The sequence below is a fragment of the Peromyscus leucopus genome, chromosome 14, assembly GCF_004664715.2.
Source record: "Peromyscus leucopus breed LL Stock chromosome 14, UCI_PerLeu_2.1, whole genome shotgun sequence".
Classification (NCBI taxonomy): Eukaryota; Metazoa; Chordata; class Mammalia; order Rodentia; family Cricetidae; genus Peromyscus; species Peromyscus leucopus.
Genome location: NC_051075.1, coordinates 56936550 through 56952174, shown reverse-complemented (window position 1 = coordinate 56952174; position 15625 = coordinate 56936550). Strand labels below are relative to the sequence as shown.

The window sequence follows — 15625 nt, the reverse complement described above, 5'->3', positions numbered from 1 at the left end:
TTCAGTCAAATTCCGAGGTTCAGTCAAATCAAGCTATGGTTTAACCATCAGATGTCTCACTGATAAATAACATATGATGTCCAGCCATCTTACATTTCTTCCTGTCTCTATTGTTCCGGAATTTAAGCGTCAAAGAGAAAGGGTGGGTGTGGGTCTTCTTGGATAACTTAGCTTGAGTCTAAGAGATTCAACCATGTCTGAAAAATTTGTTCACCTCCTTGGATTTTAAATATAGGTCCTGCCTCCCGAGACACAAACTCAGAAGTGATTCAAAGATTTGCAAATGAGCACAGAAATCAGGGATTAAATTTGATGAGCTGCTTGGTGGTGTTTTGACAACTAGTGTCAAACTGTTCTTTTAATATAAGCAAAAATAAAATAATGATGTTCGTTAAATACATAAGTTATAGTTAGAGCAAAACTCAAAATGCAACATAAATTTGTTAACAATTGAGTAACTAGGAAAAGGAATTAGGACACGAAATTACTTAATATTGACAATTGTACTAGTCATAAAATGAACACAACCTAAAATGCACATGTTTTAAAACAGTGAAGAAATTGACATAAGCACCCAACTCCAGTTTGGCCCCATCTCTTCATAGCAGGTGTGGGGACCAGTATAGAATGTGGCAGGAAAGGGGATCACAGACAACCTGCACCTAGTCAGAGAACTGTTGGGTGGGATGTCACTAATCTTGCCTCACACATGTCCTTCCACACAGAAACTTCAGAGTGAAGCACCAGAAAGTAACGGCCATCCCTCGTGATCCAAAGAGTTCCAAAAGGAATCAGGGAGTCAATTTTAAATGCAGCTAAGAGATTTCTGCAAAATTTTAGATAAGCTCATCTTCAGGACTGAGGACTGAGGAAATTCTGCCTACCATAAAAAGCAGTTTTATAAAGCAGAACAAAGGTACATAGGGTATTGGTTGAGCTAAAAGAGAGGCAGAGGAAAAAGTTGGATAAGTAGGACAAGAAATGGGCAAGGGACTGGGTGGCATTGGCACAAGCCTTTAATCCCAGCACTTGGGAGGCAGAGGCAGGTGATCTCTGTGAGTTAGAGGCCAGCCTGGTCTACAGAGCTAGTTCTAGGTCAGCCAAGGCTACACAGAAAAAACCCTGTCTCAAAAAAAAAAAAAAAAAAAAAGAAAAAGAAAAGAAAGAAAAGAAAAGAAAAAGAAACAGTTATTAGCTGAAGAAACTCACTCCCCTGTTACACAGATTAAAATCAAACCAACCACACACACACACCCTAAAACATCCTATATTACTGCATCTGATAAAAACATTTAAAAAATCCTGCTTGACATTTGAAACTTCCAACAAACTAGCCAAATAGGACAAAACAAATCCATGTGTCATCTAACCCATATTAGTAACCGAGAACTCTGCACAAGACCCTGACTTCTGAATTTCCTGTGTAGACCAAATGTTTTCCTCACTTATTGATAAGTGTATGCATACCTCAGAAAGGCTGCCCTAGAATTCCAGAGGAAAGAAAAATGACTTGAGTGAAAGATAATGAAGAGAAATGAGGACTACCTATCTCTATATGCAAGGTCTTGTGATAAGCACTCCAACTATGACAAGTATCATTACCATATTGGGTAGCCATTCCAGCTTTGATATGGAAGTTCCAACCCCCATTGAGGCTTTGGTAACTGTCACGCCTACAAGGCGGGGCCAAGAGAGGACCCTAAAGAACCCAGATCCGGATGCGCTGGCTCTCTTGGCTACCTACTACATTGGCTACCCACTACACATTACTACCATTAAATTATTGATAGCATCATTATGTCACCATAGAGGTGAAGCAGTTTGGTTAAGGTCCAAACAGGTGGTATGGTAGCCCTTCAGTCTGAATCCAGATGCACACAGCATACAGACCACATCTTTATATGTATACGCTATTATCTTTGAAGAAAAATTTGATTCATTTTCCATATCCTTGCCCAGAAAAAACAGCAAATGGAATTGATCTGCTACCACTGCCATGTAGTAACTGTAATAGAGTCCACACTTCTCCACAGCTGGGCAGCATATGCCATTCCACCTAATTCATGATAATTGGTCATCTTTCCTAAAGCAACTTTGTTGCCTTCGTCCTTAGAAGCAGTCACTTCCATAGCTCATTGGCAGATAACAAGCCATCCACATACTACCCCCTCAGAATGAAGATGAATATAAACCCCAGGAGAACTCTGGCCAGATCTGCAAATTCCCATAAGGCTAGAGCATATAGTGGTTGAGTATATAGGCTCTGAGGAATAACTTCCCTGGATTTGAACTCCAGATCCGTGAATTTTTCACTTGGTTGCCTTGAGTGTATGTTTTTACTCTTCCATTTGCCATTTGTGAAATGAGCATGAATTTGTCAGGATTAAAGGAATTAGCACATACAAGATTTAGAAAGTTTCTAGGACCTTAATCATTGGCTAAATGTAATTATTCTGCAGTCGCTCTTTTCCTTTCTTTGAATGTTTTAATCATTGTTCATTTACATTACAAGCAAGCTCTTTTCTACAAATGGAGCACTCAAGTGCCTTCTGGGCATCTCATGGCATACAGTGGAGGCTGAGTTCAGCAAGCTTCAGTGGTATGGTGGGAGGACATGTAGACGAATTGCTAACCATGGTTAGCAATTCGTCTACAGGGACATGCATCATGCTCATACTTGAAATGTCAAGTTGAAGGGAAGAATTTGTATGGCCATTTTTTTTCCATATGATTCCTGGACAAAAGTATGAATTCAGCCAAATGATGATGATGATGATGATGATGATGATGATGATGATGATAGCATTGGGAAATCCTGGGAGAAGGCACTAGATCTCCTATAGCTTCTAACCATGGGAGATTAGTTCAAAAAAGTTAGGGATTTTCAAATTTTTGTCACAATTCTCCAGCCTCACTAGATCCAAGCACTTTTCTCCACAGTCTCAGCACATTTTAAAAGCATATGCCCAAATACCTTATTCTAGAAAAATTTCTGAAACCAAATATATTAGACAACTAGTGCATATTTAATTATTGATGATTAGCAATGTACATTCGCTTATCAAAAGCTCCCAATGAGCCTTGCAATAAAGAGCTTCATTTTCTTACCTAACATTTCATATTTTTACTTTATCAACTTTTTATTAACATGAGGAATAATTTGTTGTTGGGAGATTTTGACAAATTATGTTTTATTCACACTGTAGGTGGGGGAGAGAGAAGTGAGTTTGGGCTAGAACAGTGAAAAGAGGAGTGATTTTTTATACCAGCCATTAGTTCTGGGCCAAGTGTGTGGTTTGAGCACATTAGGTCACTATTCCAAGGAGCATAAAGCAAGCATTCTTTTAATTTGTTCTTAATAATAGAAATCTAGCCCAATCAATCAATCAAGCCTTATTAACTGTCAACTGAACTTAATACTTTTCCAAGAATACAATTATATAATAATAAATGAAAAATACCAGGTTGGAGACTATTTCTTTCTTGGTTTTTGATGACATGTGAGCCTGGCCTACTCTTTATGTCATTTGTACAGACTAGTTAGAAATTTGGCACACTGGGGGACCTTAAACAGCATGAAAGGGATTACTAAGAAAGCCAATATGACACCACTTACAATCATGTATATTTTAGATTCATTGCCTGATTTTATGAATTCTATAAACTAAAATTCAATTCCCAAAGCTTATTTCACTGTTTAAAAAAAAAAAAAAATCAACCACAAAAACACCAAACAAACAATCAAACTCTTTTCTCCCAAATTTCTTTCTACTTTGTAGCTGTTATCTTCCAACAGCACTAAAGTAGGGGGTATGGCTGAAAGTAAAAGAATTCATTAATTTGAAATAAAATTACTGGATGGCTTGGACATTCCACAGCTTAGCCTTGTGTTCTAATTGCTAGCGCTAACAGAAAGCACAGTACATAATTGCCTTTATTCCAAAGGTTCTATAAAAGAACAATGTGCAAGGCCAGGGATTACTGTACCCTTAGTTCTGCAGTTCTTTGTGACTGTTCTCAGGGCCTGTGTTCTGTGGTTTTCAAGGAAAATAAATGGAATTCACTGCTGAGTGAGACTGGGGTGAGAGTGCCACCTAGTGGCCGCTATTTATAACATGCTGTGAATTGCCTCATTCTGGGATTTAACCAGTCAAGACCAGAGGAATTTGTGCTGCTCAAAACCATAGCATTTGCAGACCCCAGTCTGATCTCACAGTTCATGGGGACAGTTTGAATAATTAATGCATATTGAAAGTGGCTTCTGAACAACGAAGTCATTTTTTTTTCATCTCATTTTCTATATTCATTTCATACCATTAAGTTACCCTGAAGGCCTATAGGTCAGAAAGTACTTGCAATGACTGAGCTGTGTCTTTGTGGAAGCGGAGTAAATGGGATAATTGGTATGGCTCTGTGTGCCTTCTTTTTCTAGGGTGGAAGAGACAGAGTGCCGTGGCCGACATCCTGAGATGTATTCCCCCACCTCGCCCCTACCCACTTCATTATGTTTTTGCCTGCACGGGAAGAGAAATCATTTTCTTTTGATGGATTGTGAAGTGCAGCGAACTGTTTCCTTCCCAGGAATCACACAGACGTGGATTTGAAGCTTAATTACACAGCTTTAACCTCCCCATTCCTCTTCAGTAAAATGACAATAGGAACATTTATTTTGAAAGAATATGCTGAATTATTGAAGATTAAAGGAACTGATCATCATAAAACAACTAACACAGCATCTAATGGTGACTGAATATATGCTGTGTGTTTTTCCTCTGTCTAGACTCTCTCTCTCTCTCTCTCTCTCTCCACACACACATTACACTACGATTATAGATTCTAGAAGTACTGAAGCTCAGGCTCATAAATTAAAATTAAATTTTAGGACCCACTGTCCTGTCACAGAACATTTATGATGAAAAGGGCCTTAAAAATCACAAAAGTTCAAGTTTAAAGATGGTGAGATGAAGAAAAGGAGATTTTTGTCTATCTTTTCTAAAGGCATAAAACAATTTACTGGCACTGATTATATTAAACCCAAGGCTTCTGACTGTCCCAACTCTCTTACTCTTCGCAGAAGGCACCCGTGGCAAAGGCTGAGGTTGCAGACTGTTTTAGACAAGAGTCAGGGATAGTGAACGGCTTCTCAAACATCCTGCAGGGAATTAATGTTGAGGCTAGATCAGATGACAGCAGAGTCCCATGGAATTGCCCTGTGATGCCTCAAGTCTCTTCTATGGAGTGACTTTAGCATGCCGTGTGTTTGGATACTAGGCTGGCAACTGACTCGCGATCGTTGACTGATTAATTATGACTATCCATCAAAATCCGAGAGTGAGTCCACCTTCACTAGCCCCTCTTCATTTTTCGACCCCAATTGGTTGCTTTCTCATCTGGTGGACAATTATAATCCTACCCACCTACATCAGAATCTCAAGACATATTCTTAACATTTTCAAACATCAGAGTTCCTTCTAATCTACTCAGTTGGTTTAATAATGGAAAGTGGGTAATTTTTGTGCCCCTTTTATCTTCTGTTATTCTAGAATATTACTGACATATAGCATGTCAGCAGGAAGCACTTGCACATGGCGTGGGACTCTCAGTGTTCATTTACATACATATGGGTGCATGCATTTACACATTGCTTTCCTAAACACAAATCTGCAGAGGATTTGCTTATTTGAGCATCACTATATGCCCAGTTCTTCCCACAACAATGCTTGGCATACAGTAGGTACTTAGTGAATAATAATGTAATAAATGAACAGATAATTAAAATAAACAGGTCCAGCACCTTCTACCACACACTCTTCTAGTATTTATTACGTTCTCTGTGACATTCTGTATTTTTGGACTCCCTACTTCCTTCTATTAAAGAGTTATTTGTTAGCTGGTGGAGACAACAGACACATAGAGGGTGACTGATCAGGCATTTTTAATTATTAGTAATGGAGGGGTCTATACAGCTCTATGCCTGTTCTCTGGATAGACTCTACAGCAAAGAGAAAGCCTGATAAGAAATGATACTGGAATGGTGGCCTAGCTGTACACTACAAGTTGAAGAAAAAGGATTGTGAAATACAGAAGGGGATTCTTAGCCCTGCCTCTGCTTGTCCATAGAGAGCAGGATGTGTAGTTTCCACTAAATAAGCAGAAACTTTCTAAAGGGGAAATGGCAGACAAGACAGTGAAAGCAGACATCGTAGCCACACTTACCCTCAGCCACGTCATCATCCACTGTCAACTTAAGGCTTTTTCCTCTCCGCACTACCCGGACAGTGTGCCACTCATTGTCATTGAGCTTCTGCCCTGCATACAGGGTCTCAGGTCCTTTGCCTAAGAATGGTGGTAAGGGTCAAAAGTTAGAACCCGTTCTCAAAGTACTGCTCAGGGCATTAAGTTTGTCAAAGCCACACTGGTGCACATGACCCAGGAGAGCCATGGATCCTATGTCCACTGTTCCTATAGAATCCTCTGTATCAATCTCCAAAAGCAGACATCTCCATTGAAACGTGAAGGACATTCACGTCCATAATGAAGGAACTAAATATCTCCTTCATGCAGAGTTATGAGGTCTTAAAATACTAAAAACACTTAATAAGATTTACAGCAATCTCTAAGCAGCTGGCATTTGTTTTGCTAAGTCTTGGATATCTTGGATATTTTTATTAGTCACTTGCTTCTTTAAGCATAGTACAAAAGTGTGGCTTTTACAAAATATTTACCAAGTTTGTGAGAAATAATTCAAGTTCTACTGCTTTAACTTGCCATTTCCACTAACCCACAGTTTACTAGAATTTAGCAACCATAACAATTGTAAAAGTAAGCAACACATAGAAATTATGTCTAGGTTTAAACACTGTAATTAATACCCCTGGGGTAACATGAGAGGACCCAGGCTTTTCTCATTGTTCATCATCCTCCAAAAAAACAAAGCCAACTAACCAAACAAACAAAAAAACCAAAAGAGCCAAAGCAGGAAATAACATAAATTTCAAAATTGAACATGTACAGCTCAAAACAGTGCTTCACATAAAGCACCACTAGGTAAAGGAATAAATTAAGTTGTCTCAAGAGAATCCATGTTAAAGACAGTCAAGATGAAATTCAAGTTAAGCCTCTGAAGGGCCTGGGAAGCAAGGAGTTGTAGTGTTTAACAGCAAAAGACTGCAAGACGGGGAAACACAAGGCATTAAAACACTCCCTTTAGCAAGAGAAAAGAAATTAACTTCAGAATGTGTGTGATCATTGACCCAATATGGAAACTGGAAGACAAAAATGTCAGAGAAGCTGTGGCCATAGACCAAGCTTCTCCTTCTGAGGCACAGGGCTCATCCACGCAGAAGCTGATGACTAAGTATTGCTGAATGAGTCAGTCAACATATGGACAACTTTATGCTTAAAAAGACTTGAAATGTACTAAAATATGTAAGAGAGCAAGCTATGATACTCTATTTTAGAAAGAAAATAGTAAAATCAGCTAGGTAGAAATCTATAGATAATTCTAAGCTGTACCTTTTAAATATTGAGCAATTAATATTTCCAGTTTGACTGGCTGTAAGAGTTACCAGAGGTAGTTAAAGTTTGGGATTTCTTTTTCCCTTGAAAAATAAAGGCGCTAAAGTGAAGAATTTTATTTTAATTGAACCACAAACAGATTTTTGTGGTATGTATCCACCATCCAACATGCAACTCAAATGAATAAGAATCTTGAACATTCAGTGACAAAACCCAGGTTGGATCCAGTGAATCTCAAATCCCGTACCTATGGCATCAAATGGTGTATGAATCTTAGAAGAAGAATTTGCTAACAAACAACTATTATTTAATCTCACAATTGCCTCTTGATGTTATCTTGAATTCACCCACCAACATGGAATCTCCCCCTACATTTCAACTCACTAGGGAGACCCATTCATTATCTCCTTCAACTCAAGCCTCAGATGGATGCATAGGCCCCTTGCCAACCCCTCACTAAGAGGGCATTGGGAGAAAATGGACCATATCATGTTGGTGCTTTTTAGAAGAGCAGAAGTTCTTAGAACAAGCAAATCTGCCTTTGTGTTTTATGTTTTCATCCTCTTTATTCAACACACAAATGCTTTGCTAAGAGAGAGGAAAGCAAAGATGTAATTGAAAAACAATGGCTATGGAGGCAGAACTGTTACAGATACAGGCTATTTAAAAACTTCTCCTCTGAGGGAACATCTGTTCTTCAGGCAATTTTTTTCACATCACTTAATTTTTATGATTAGGGACAAGATAAGAGAGAGAATGACAAGCACAAATGCAGTTAGTTCAGGACAATGCTACCTAAGCATCATGTTAGCTACAGAAATGTAAAAGAAGCTTTGTTTTTGCCCAAAGTGTTTTCAAGAAGCCAGCATTTTACAGGTACGGCATTTAAGGTATTCAGCAAATGTGCATGGTAGCCAGATTCAAACACAAATGTTCAACTGTCCATTCAACTTTAAAGCATTACAATGTGATGCCCTATAATCAAAATTGTGGAAAGATTAATGGAGCTTTTCATGCCCTGCTATTTCCAACACCACTAATTCTCAGTACTCTAAGAATAGGGCGGGGGCGGGGGTGGGTGGGTGGGGGAGATGCACATTAGATTCATTAAAATGACATGGAATCTTATTCAATATTCACTTTCATGTAGCACACTGACCAACTTCAGTGAGCTTTTGTAAAACTCATCTTCTGGAAGTGAAGTGTCAATGGCATTTATCTTAAGCCAAAAGGTCAAGGCACCATGCTAGTAGAAAGTGATTTTTAAATCCCACTGCAAATTTCGGGAAAGTGAGAAGGGGTGTCAAGTTAACCTGCGTCTCACAGAGGAGACTCAGTTGGTAAGTAATACAAATTGATACTAACACAAGCCAAAAGTTAAAACACAAACTTAGGCTTGCAAAGCTGAAAGTTCTAATCCAGGGAGGATTCTCACCCCACCCCCCAAATTGGACAGACTTGGTTAAAAAGCCAATGAAACAGCATCAGTCAGACAAAGACAGCTGAGTTCTTTCTTGTAGGTAGAGGGTGCCCCCAGAAGGAAGAAGGAAAAAGACATTGTTCAAGTTTGATTCAAAAGGAAACTACCAAGAACTAACAACCTCAGATCCATACATGTTCTGACAAGTTGTCTCTGCAAAAACACTAAGATGATGATGATCCGAAGTTGGATACACATCGGATATATGTTTGACATGTTTCCCTTCTTTCACGGTGTATCCAAGCAATATTGATCTCAAGAAATCCTATGACTCTCCTCAGGCTGCTCAGACATGAGTGCTGCAGCTAAGCAGAAGGACCCAATCGACTCTCATCAGCTGACTGTCCCAGATCACGACACTTATGACAAAGACAAAAAAAAAAAAGGAGAAAGAGTTCTGACCTATAGAAGTTTGTAAGAGTAGAGAGTCAATTCTTCATTACTGAAGGACAAAGAGCCTTTAATGACTGTTTGGAGTGGTACCAACGGAATAGAATGCCCACTCCCTCTGGTCCTGCTGCCATCTAACTAGGCATTGTCTCTTTGAGAGAAGGCTTTGCCTCATGGAACATGGACTCACTTTCTCATGAGTGGGCAACAGAGAACAAGAAACAGCAGCTGAAAAACACCAGGCAGACTCTTTTCTTGAACCCCCCTAGTAACCCAAGAGAAGCAACAGGCCTTTAAGCAAGAACTAATAATAAAATCAAAACAAAACATTAGAATAAAAATCACTGCTGGTTCCTTGGAGGAAGATGACACTCAGATATCAGAAAAGTCTCCCCTCTCTTGGCAGACCTGCCCATGGTGAACTTTAGTTTAATCATTTTTAATCTAGTCAGGGTTTTTAGAAAACAGACTATATTGTATAATTTTGCTATTTCCTGCAAGACCAATAGCGCCATGAAAACTACAGATTACCCCCAATACTCATGACATCACCAAATTAAGCTAAACCTGTTGGTTTTGCTCATATGCAGGCAGTAGAAATTCCTTCCATCAGCCACAAAGGGCTGTTTCCAAAAGTGGAGGGGAACATTCAGGGACTTTTGAGTTGTGGGGGAGGAACGGGGTGGCCAGCATGACTTTTCTTCACCTGAATTTATGTAAAAGAGAAAATGATACCTTGTTTTCCCTAGGAGCCATGCTCCTCATGAGCCTAAAAGAAAGTCTTCCAATACACTAAAAACATAAAAATATCTCTCTTAAAAAGGTCTATATATGATTCTATATCTATATGGTATGGTAAATGGATGTGCAAATTATTGTATTAGATAAAAGCAAAACAAAGACATTGATCAAGAAAACACTTACCTTTACTCCGTCAGCATCTAGCTGTGACAAGTATTCTACTGAGCCCAGAGCAACACAGTTTCTATTGCCCATCCTTCCCAGAGAAAACAGATTATTTAGGAGTAAAGCAAAGACAAACAAAGGAACTTAAGGAGGAGAATAGGGACAGGGAAGCATTTTTATTTTCTGCCAAGAAAATCCAAAAAAAAGGTTGAGGCAGTGTCTGGTTTGCCTTTGTAAGTATAAACTTAGCAGATTTTCACAAACTCATTTCTAAAGCATGCATTCTCCTAGGAAAACAATTGTAAACCAGATTATATAAAACTACTGTAGCAAAACAGCTCGACCATATTACTTCATTTTCACCAAAATCCTCTAGCTTCACGGGTAGCTGAGGAACTGCCCATAACAGGTACAGAAGACACAGTGATCTCAGAGTAAATCTTCTATGGGGAGTTTCTCAGTGAGGTGTCAAGAAGGCAAATAATCCAACTGTACAGCCTGAGCACATGCACCATGTTAGAGAACCAGATTCATTCATTCATTCATTCATTCATTCATTCATTCATGTGTGTGTGTGTGTGTGTGTGTGTGTGTGTGTGTGTTATATGAATATATAACTTTCCAGGGAGCCAAGCACAAGTAACGTGTTCAGAAGCAGACTGTCCATTCTCTTCTAGGGGCTGTCCATCAACCTCAGTACTTCCTGGGCTAATGGTACTTGCCTACTCACCTGTGGCAGTGTATTAGGGGACTGTCCACTACAAGGTTTAACAACGTTAATGAGGATCAGTGAGGCCATGCAACCAATGCGATATTGAGGATAAGGAAAATGGAAAAGATGCTTCACGAAGCTTGCTGTCTAGTTACAGGCGAGGAAACCTGAAGTGCCACAAATTAAGGACTATGACCCAAGTCTTGAGAGAGTTGAGTTCTCTAAGTTTAGAGGGAATGGGGTCCTTGTGCTCACAGAGAATTACTAGAGAGACCAGGAATGTTAGACAGGCAGGACTGTCTCTTAAAGGAAGGTACGCATAACCTATTTTCTGCACAGAAGGCTGAGAAGGATATAGTTAGTAGCCTAGTGACCTGTGCTATCGATAGGGCTAGGCTACACTTGAATCACTCAGACTATTGTTTACCCAAGATTCTGTCTCCATAGACCTTTATCTTCTGTTTCTCAGGCAATAGTACCCAGCCTTATGGGAGATGTCACATGTACTTCACAATAGCCTAGGTGACCTCTGTGCTATCTGTAGGCCCAGGCCACTCCTGACTCCTCACACACAATGCTGGATGGAGTTATATGCCTGGCTTTTGTTTTTTTAAATAGTCACAAACATGATGCTTGTTTTTCTTCAAGAAAAATGATGAGTAAGATATTGAAAAATCCACACTTGGCAAACAAAAACAAACAAAAAATGAACGTATTGGCAAATACTAGTGCCCAATAATAATACTCTTAAAGAATGTTAAGATGTAGGTGAAGGAACTGAGCTCTGATAATCAGTTTAATGCTAAAAAAAAAAAAAAAAAAAAAAAAAAAACCTTTCAAAGCATCCCACCTTAGAGGTCTCTGGACTTGGGGTTTCTGACTTGTAAAATGGTGATTATAAATGGTAAGATATAAAGACCTCTTACAAAAAACCCAAGACATTCATGTTCAGGATAAAGAGCCTAAAAGTACGTAAGATTTTGTAGCATGAGCACTTTTACTATCAAACAATACAGTTTTAATGTCTGACCTAGAGTTGGAGTGGTCATCATAGAAAGCATCATTTCTCCATTTCTCTATCATTTGCTTCTCCACACATCTGAGAGGCATCATCAGTGCCTCGCAACTGCCATGCTTACACCTCAGTGACTTCCGTAACATTTATCATTCAACCTTTCCCTTTTTTTTGGTTTTGTTTTTGTTTTTTTTTTCAAGACAGGGTTTCTCTGTGTAGCTTTGCACCTTTCCTGGATCTCACTCTGTAGACCAGGCTGGCCTCTGAACTCACAGAGATCCACTTGCCTCTGCCTCCTGAGTGCTGGGATTAAAGGCGTGCGCCTCAACCTTTTCTTATCACACTTTGAGAACTCCCATGGCCCATGGAGGCAAAATTCCTAGGCACAGTGACACCCTATATTAGTGGTTCTTCCTAATGCAGCAACTCCTTCTACAGGTCCTCTTGTTGTGGTAACTCCCAACCATAAAATTATTTTCATTACTACTTCACAACTGTAATTTTGCTACTGTTACAAATTGTAATATAAATATGTGACATGTAGATGGTCTTAAGCAACCCCTGTGAAAATATTGTTTGATTCCTAAAGGGTTTGTGGTCCCCAGGTTGAGAACAACTGCCCTATAGCATGTTGGTTTTTTATTTGGGGTTTGGGGATTTGAACTCGGGTCTTCATGCTTCCACAGCAAGTGCTCTTAATCAGAGAGCTATGTCCTAATTAAAATTTTAACAATTTTTCTGGCTGCAATTGGATCCAATGGATCAAAAGAGGCCCATAACACACAGAAGGGAATCTTTTAGGAAGCTGTTAAAGGCAGGAGGTGAAAGTGACTTCGACTAAGGACATTAGTAGGAGTAGAAGTGATGAGATTTGCTGTGTATTTCCAAAGCAGAGTCAAGAAGACCAGGAAACTGATTTAGAAAGTAGGTTAGGAATGAGAGAGGAAAGAGGAGGAGGCAACGTAGAAATCGTCGTTGACTCCTTGGCTTAACTCTGAGAATCTGAGTAGATATAAGCGCAGCTAGAAAAGGAAAGCTTCCTGGGAAAGTGGGGCTCATTTGACCTAACAGAAGCTTGTGAGAACCATGGTTCAAATATCCCAAATCCATGGAAATGCAGGTGCATTAGCTCACGCCTACTAATTCCACGTTCCTACAGTGAGATGGGAGGTGGAAGTGGAGAACCTCATTTCAGTTAGTTTTTTACTTAGCATCAGTCACACTTGACATCAGCTTCTAGCAGCTTCCTGCTGTGAGTCTAGTCAGTTCACTGATTGCCTGACTTCTTTTGTATAGCTTTAGCTTATACCTTAGGCTACTACTGTCTTCAGCATTGTAAGATTGTTAGACTACTGATAGCTCAATTCTCTCTTTCTTCTCTCCTTCCTGCTCTTCTCTCCCTCCCTTTATTTCCTACATGATTTCGGTTAGGACTCTAGCCCATTACTTCTTGCCACTAAGAGGAACAAAGCAAACACTGTACCCTACTCCGCAGGATTTGTACATTGTGACCTGACCACAGGGTACAATGAACTCATAGGTCTCAACTTAGAGCACAGAGCTTCTCCACTTTGAAATGGAGTGAACCTAAGCAGACATTTTTCCAAAGAAATAAATGGCTCCCCAAAAGAGGAGAAGGAATTTTGTTCCAAGTTTACTGCAAAATATCTAACATAAGCCGTAAATTTGTAGCATGAACAGCAGTGGTGAGTAGGGACCAATAGGTTCAAGATTCCTTGTGATAATCTCTCACCATGAAGCCACTTTTCAAGGGATAAAACAATTTGCTCAAAGAAAGGAAGAAGAGACCTTGGAAAATAGTGTTTCTATTCTTGTTTATTTAAAAATCTGCACGTTCACTAGAGTGTTTACCACTGTTGTCCTGGTATGATTCATAGAATCTGGACATTTTTAATGATTTAAGATGTTACAGTATTCTAGGGTCTGACCATGGGATCTTCTTTTTGGTAAATAAACTCATAGGCTTGAATTATTATAATCAGGATGCTTCCTAAAACCTTTCCCCTTTCCACCTTCTAAAATTTAAGTTTATTTCGTCATCAGGAGACTTCTTTATCTTAAATGCCAAATGAGAAAATATAAACAACTATGAATGGAAACATCTAGGAAATCATTAAGTTTTGTCTTTGTGTGTGCATGCATGTATGTGATATGATATGTGTTTGAATGTCTAGGAATGTGAACATTTATGCACTGTGGAAGATATGTAGAAGTGAGTTGATAACCTTGGGTATTGATCCTCATCTTCCACATTGGTTAAAACAAGGTCTCTATTCACCACTGTAGAAGACAGACCAGTTGGCCCACAAACTTAGGACTTTCCTTATCTGCACTTCCCATCTCACTGTAGAAATGCTAAGTTCACAGATGTGCACTAAACCACTGCCTTGGATTCTAGATATTTAAACTGAGGTTATCACAATCACGTGGCAAGCACTTTGACCACTAAGCCATCTCCCTAGACACAAATTTTGTTTTAAATGTGAATTTAAAAAGGCAAAAATGGCCAGGCAGTGGTGGCACATGCCTTTTATACCAACAACTGGGAGGCAGAGCGAGCAGATCTCTGTGAGTTTGAGGCCAGCCAGGTCTACAGAGCAATGTCCAGGACAGGCACCAAAACTACATTGAGAAACCCTGTCTTGAAAAACCAAAAAGAAAAAAAAGGCAAAAATATATCTTACAGTACTCTCCCTCAGTTATTTTTTATAACTTTTCTATTCTTTACCCATCCCTCCTCAGTTTTATTAAACTCTCTTAGCTAAGAGTGTTTATCTCCCCAGTAATTCAGTTCTACTTTAACTTTGGAAATTATTACAGTATCTCTTCTATTACATGTTAGATTTTTGCATGTTTGTTTTGTATCAACTTTAGGGCTTTGGAATAAGATTTTGTTGCCTTCATAATCTCAACAACTAAGCATTTAACCTTGAACCTAAAAGGTGTTACACACTGGAGGATGGAAAGAGTTCTATGAAATGTCTTCTAAACAAGCCTTGGCTGTTGCCACATCACTTCAAAGCAGTTATGTTTAATTACACAAGATCAAGCCAGCTGAAATTCCATCAGGGGGTGTACAGTTTGACTATATTATGTTTTCTGTGCCTCTGGGACATATCCAGTTAGAGGACTCTTGTAGGAAAAACAAAACAAAAACAATCCATCATGGACAGAGGAGGGCATCTGAAGCTCCACCCCTAGCTAAGGAGATACTAGAATTGGATGGCTGCTGGAGAACAGAGGGTCATTTTTCTCTGGGCACGTGGCCCATGCCCAATAGATGGTTTCACATCAATGTACACACAAGTGGCAATAATTGGATTCTAGGTTATTAAAAGAAATGAAGTTGGGAGAGAGATGAGTGTGTGCAAAATCAGAGGCTAGCAGTGAGGGGTAGATATGATTAATATATAGTGTATACATAAATGAGATATGAATAGAATAAATAACATAGTATAAGGTGGAAAAAATGGACCTTGAAAACAGATAAGAAATTAAGCTCCACAACCTGTCCAGGTCACACAGCAGATAAAACCTGAGTCTATCTGTCTTCAAAATCTCCTCATTGTGCTATACTTGTTCC

General features: G+C 39.2%; 1 protein-coding gene across 1 annotated transcript in view; it reads right to left on the bottom strand.

The window, feature by feature from the left end:
- Nrxn3 (neurexin 3) overlaps positions 1 to 15625 on the bottom strand; it is a 1620870-nt gene that overhangs the window by 850633 nt on the left and 754612 nt on the right. Inside the window, 1 exon segment of the mRNA XM_037210977.1 lies at positions 6217 to 6336. Coding sequence (XP_037066872.1) covers positions 6217 to 6336 — 120 coding nt within the window.